This window comes from Physeter macrocephalus, chromosome 2 (genome assembly GCF_002837175.3).
Source record: "Physeter macrocephalus isolate SW-GA chromosome 2, ASM283717v5, whole genome shotgun sequence".
In the NCBI taxonomy this organism is placed as follows: domain Eukaryota; kingdom Metazoa; phylum Chordata; class Mammalia; order Artiodactyla; family Physeteridae; genus Physeter; species Physeter macrocephalus.
Genome location: NC_041215.1, coordinates 2,796,138 through 2,802,137, shown reverse-complemented (window position 1 = coordinate 2,802,137; position 6,000 = coordinate 2,796,138). Strand labels below are relative to the sequence as shown.

General features: G+C 36.6%; 1 protein-coding gene across 7 annotated transcripts in view; it reads right to left on the bottom strand.

Moving 5' to 3' along the window:
• The window catches only part of RANBP17 (RAN binding protein 17), a 328,773-nt gene that overhangs the window by 56,548 nt on the left and 266,225 nt on the right, over positions 1 to 6,000 (bottom strand). For 5 of the 7 annotated variants that reach the window (XM_028497353.2, XM_028497354.2, XM_028497356.2 and 2 more), the window contains 2 exons: positions 3,723 to 3,842; positions 1,056 to 1,138 (listed from right to left, as the gene is read on the bottom strand). In XM_028497353.2, the coding sequence (XP_028353154.1) occupies positions 1,056 to 1,138; positions 3,723 to 3,842 (203 nt within the window). The remainder of the gene's footprint in view (positions 1 to 1,055; positions 1,139 to 3,722; positions 3,843 to 6,000) is intronic. The other 2 variants (XM_024115850.3, XM_024115851.3) reach the window with 1 other exon arrangement.

Sequence of the window (6,000 nt, the reverse complement as noted above, 5' to 3'; positions counted from 1 at the left end):
TGACAAAGGAGGCAAGAATATACAATGGAGAAAAGACAGCCTCTTCAATAAGTGGTGCTGGGAAAACTGGACAGCTACATGTAAAAGAATGAAATTAGAACACTCCCTAACACCATACACAAAATACACTAATACGCTTTTAATGGCTGTTCCTACATACACACACTCACTTAAAGAAGCTTTACAAAATTTTGTAAAATCTGTTTCTAGGTACTCCAAAAGAAGTATGAGAATCACAGGCAATTTTTGAGGCCAAACAGAGTTGGCTGTTGATTTGGGAAAGTAAGACCAGACAGGCAAAAAAGAAGAGGACAAAGGAAAGGAGGACACAGAGAGACATCTCTCAAGAAGAACAGTGCAAAGCGTCCAGCCTGTAGTTAGTATTCAGTCAGTGTGTGGCAAACTAACAGAGGATTCTTATCTGTTGTATCATATCCTCATTCCCTGGCTACAAAAATGTCTCAGAGAGTTGAGAATTTCACTGATGAAGCTGTCAGAATTGGCAAATATTAGGGTTTAGAGTAGTTCTAAGGCTCATTTCTAACTACTAACCACATTTTTTTTTTACTATAATTGACTAGAACAATCATTACTGTAGAACTCTGATTCTCAGGGTGCAGTGCCCCCAAATTTCCTACAATAAAATATTTACTGCTCTTTACCAGAATATTTTTCCAAAATTCAGAGCTGGTGACATACTGGTTTAAGCATTTTTTGACCCAAAATACTAAACTCCATGATGTAACTTTTAGCAATTTTCAATATGCTATAACTTTTCAATATTCTATCTATAGTGTATTCCCTTTGCCTACTGACACTGCAATTTCATCTAAAAGAAATTCATCAAGTTGGTCAGGCATGATCTGTAGTCAGAGGCATGTTGCTGATTTCTCTTGATGTCAATATGATAGCTACCTGGCTTTTTGCACCCTTATTACCCACTTCACAAATTCATACAGATATGAAGGTTCAAAGAACAAAATAACTAACATCTTTCTTTCCTCCAAAGAGATAAAAGTTATATTGCAGAGACAAATATGGAAAAGGATACTCACCATAAGTGCAAATCATTTTACTAGCTTCTCTGAAGAGAAGAATTCCATTAGGAGATGATACATCAAAGTTCAAACGCTGGGATCTAAGAAATACAGCAAAAATTTAGACTATATGTGCAGATAAAGAAACCAAATACAGGTTTAAAATACCCAGAATTTTCATTTATGAGAAGTAGCAACAGTACAATTATCCTTTTTTTTAAAGTGTCATTCCATTAAACAAGTATTGAGAAAATGTGTGTGCTAATTATCTCACTATGAAGATACTAGAACAATAAAATTATTTTCATTTATTTGCTGATTCAAAGAATTCACTTTTTATCTGTCAAAACAATATCCTGACATCCTATATCACAGACCTCTTATACCCCTCTCCTTTCATGCAAAGTGGTTGATAGATAATAATAAAGAAAACCCCAAGTATGTATAAGTTTATATAGTTACTTGGATAGAGATTTACATTTGAGATCTCCTGTAGTGCCTAATACACATCTTTAAAACAAATTATAAAATAACAGGAAATCTAAGTACCTTTAATACTGCTCATATGCATAATGAATCACCTGATACTTCAAGCATATTTCAAACACATTAAATTACATACAGACTATAGTTTCCATTGAACATAGCTCAAGTAAAGAGAAACAAATCCCAGAAGTTCTAAATAAGAACAGTTCTACTTCCCCAGTTCCTAACAGGTTGGGGAACAGTCTGAAAAGTGTAAAGGACTGATGCGCCATCCTGACATAATATTTGCTTTTTTAACATCACTTTGGCTTTAGTTGGCTCCAGTATACCTTGTTGCTCTGCTTTTAAGGAATAACGGCATATTTTTAAAAGGATCAGCAAAACATGAAATAGGTCATAGCAAAGAAACACCAAAAAGCAAAGATATTTGCCAAGGAACAGAATAAATTGCTAGGAATAAATTGCTGCTTCTCTATGCTTTTTCAAAATGCTTCAGAATTAAGTGCAATTATAACTTATTAGAAAGACTACTGGAAACATTTGATTGTTGGCATAGAATTCCGATTAAAGAAATGTATATACATAATTCACATTAGGTTCCAGAGAAATATAGACAAGATAACATTTTCTGGGATTACAAATTTTTACCAGTAGCTCTTTGGACAACTGTGCTAGATATGAATTATCCACCTATGGCAGATATAAAATACTTTACAAAATACAATGTAATGATTTTTTTCCTTTAGTAATAAATGTTATATCAGTACTACGAACTATTAATTATCTGGCTTAAAAAACTGTAATTTAATAAAAACTAAATTTCTAATATAAACTATATAGCCACCCTTCGATTAGTATTTAAGGCACCTAGAGAACAGTTTTAAAAAAACTAACAGCTTTCAAAAGAATACTCACATTTATTTATTTGCCAGATCTTTTCCCACCTCTTGTTTTAAAAATTTTAAATTATTGCTGTGAAAAACTCAGCACCATAGATCAAATTAGAGTTGCAATCCATACTCCTTCCCTGTCTGGATATCTCCCTTCCAACACGCAATTTACAAAGAGGAACTGATGAAACAGGATGGCTAAGTGACAGGTAATTTGGTGCTAAGCCATATTCATAATGACATATTTTAAAGAGGTAAAACTAATTAGCTTATTGCAGTTTTTCTCTTTTAGCTACACCTTTGTTAATATTTCTATATGAAGAACCTGAACCTCTGCTTGTCTATGCAAATTATAAGGTCACCTAGGCAATTTCTGAGAAGTGTGGTAGTTGCTATTTAAATAAAAATTGTGAGTGCATAAAATCATCCACATATGTGCATCTTGGCGCAGAGGAAGAAGGATAATTTAGAAGTCAAGGCAGGGACAATCCCCAGGGCTTCTGAGACAAACTATGTGTCCACGAATTGCTCTGGGACTCAGTTCCCTTATTCATAAACTAAAGTATCTCAACTCAGAGACCTCTAAACTCCTTTCCTCCTCTACAGAACTGCAGTTAAGCAATGAAACAGTTAAAACTGCCCTGGGACTTTCCTGGTGGCACAGTGGTTAAGAATCCGCCTGCCAATGCAGGGGACACGGGTTCGAGCCCTGGTCCGGGCAGATGCCACATGCCGCGGGGAAGATCCCACATGCTGCGGAGCAACTAAGCCCGTGCGCCACAACTACTGAGCCTGCGATCTAGAGCCCGCGAGCCACAACTACTGAAGCCCACACACCTAGAGCCTGTGGTCTGCAACAAGAGAAGCTACCGCAATGAGAAGCCCGTGCACCGCAATGAAGGGTAGCCCCCCGCTCGCTGCAACTAGAGAAAGCCCGCGCGCAGCAACGAAGACCCAACGCAGCCTAAAATAAATAAATAAATAAATTTATAAACAAAACAAAACAAAAACCTACCTTCCTTCCTCCATTTTGTGCTTTTGAATCTTTTAAATAATGGTGGCTGTAGTCTTCCAATTTTTCCCCCAGTTCCCATAGTCGCCATATACACCTAAGTATACTAAATTCTTTCTCGCCCAAAGTCTCAACCTTATATCTCTAATTCTACTGCCTTCAACTGATCATCTTAAGTTTTGGTTCCTGGGTTCCTGCTAAGCCTTAAATATACAGACACCAGGCAGGAAAGTATGACCTCCGAAGAGTGCTACCAAATAGTAGATTACCTTTTCACTCACCTATCCTACCTCTTACCTGTTTTGCATCAGTTCTGCCATAAGTTTTAAGATGGGAGTTGTACATGCTGGCTCTCCATACCACTGCTCAACAGCCCTCTGAAGAATGGGAATATATGTTGGGTACCTTTTATAAAGCCTGTTAAAGAATTTAAGGGTCAAAAGAAATATTGTTTCTGAAAATTGGTGCCACTTAAAAAGAAAAAAAAGGAATCCACATTTGTTCTATGTTTAGCATACTTATGAAGTATCATGTAACATATTTAAAGAATTATGCTTAATATTGCAGGAAAGGAAAATAAGTTTAGTTAATGAGGGTAAAAAATGTGAATTGCTATTATCAGAGTTTGTTGGGCATCAAACTAGTTAAGAAAAAAATGTTGTTTATTATGTAACTTTTAAAACACATAAAAGTAGAGGGGAAATAGTAAACCCCATGTATTTATCTCCCAGCTTAGAAATGATCTACATTCTTTTATTTTAAGTTGTTGACTTAACTCTGCTTAGTCCCACTATAGCCCCAAGGAACGCTGGGGATGATAGCTTGAAGAAAAGCTTTGGGTAATTTTTAATCTCAACCCAAGGTCAGTTTGCTAAAAGGTAGTCCCTTATACACTCAAGGAGAAATTCTCAAACATCCTCATCAATACTAAGGAGTGCATGCCTCTGTTAAGTCAATGGCTGACACCACCAGAACCTGGAAAACTCTGACTCAGCTCCACTGACCCTTTACCCCGTAACTGGCCTCCTCCTAACAAATGGACACAGAAATATAAAATTAAGGCCTAAAACTGCAGCAGAAAAAACCCTTCCTATACCACTACCTTCATTTCCTTTTTCTTTTCCTAATCCCTAAATCTGTCTCTTTCTGATGTTTTTCAATGTACTTGTCTTTTTGTTTCAGATGAAAGTGCTGAACTGAATCACCTCATGTTGTTCCTTTCCTGTGTGGTATGGGTAGTGATCTCCATGGTGAGAAAGATCGCAATTTTCTTCCCTGCTCTTAGAATAAATTTCAAGTTCCTTAGCATGGCAAACAAGGTCCTTAATATCTGGTCCCTGCCTACCTCCAGTCTCGTCTCTTAGTGCTCCTGCCCTTATCTATGGTTCGGCCATTCTTAATTCTCTGCAAATCCACTGATGCTGACTCTCTCGTCTCTCTATTCCTCTATATGCTGCTTTGTCTGCCTAACACATTCCAAACTGTATTTCAACATCTAGCTCAAGTTTTACTTCCCCTGGAATGGTGAAACTTTCTCTTTTTTGTCAAAAGGAATCAATCTCTTCCTCATCTAAGTTCAATGAGCCCTTTTGACCACGTCTCTCTTATAACAAACTGTATTACGGGTGGTTGCTTGTGTTACCCATCTGCCCCATTAGATAGTGAGTTTCTCAAGGGCAAAGACCTGTGCTTCCCTACTATGACCTTGTTAATTCCTATTTGTCCCTCATATTTCAATATACATGTCAATTATTCCAAGAAGCCTCCGTGACACCTCCCCTAATCCCCCATGACTAAGTGTGTCTCCTGTGTAAGGCTCTGGTACCCTGTGTTAGTGCTATCATAGCACCTTATCTCTCCTATTATATGCTTTTTGAGAGCACAGCATAGGTACTTATTGTATGCATGGACCTGGCACAAAATAGATTTCAATAAATATTTGTCGCGGTAAACCTGCCAACCTAAAAATGAGGTGTAGCATACTTGATTAGACCTACCTATTTGATTCTTTTAAGCTGTGTATTTCACTTTGAAGCTTCAGGAAATAATTCACATAACATTTAGTGAAAATAAGCCCTTAAATACCTTAAGAGTGTCAGGCTCCCTAAAAGTGCAAAAAGCAATACTTTTGTCCCCCTAGATATACCATGTTAAGGCTGTATTTGAATATATACGAACAATTTACTTAAGTATTTATTGAAGGCCTATTCTATAAATGTCTTCTCACTGTTATAGACTCTCTGGAGCCATCAGTGAACCAAACATTAAAAAAAATCCCTGCCCTCGTGGAATTTATATTCTAATAAGACAGAAAATAAAAAAGATATATGATCCTTGAGAAAGTGCTACAAAGGAAATAAAGCAGAGAGAGGAGATGAGAAGTGAGTATATATGTGTGAATGAGGTTTCAGTTGGATGAAAAATATAAAATCAATAAACTTGATTATTAACTCTATTTTGTCAGATAACTTATTGTTTTATTTTTTTCTATGGACTAGAAAATCTGGTATTTTTGATAGATGGTAGATACTCTGTGCTATGTACTGTGCCAGGGATCCAGTGATAAGTAAGACAT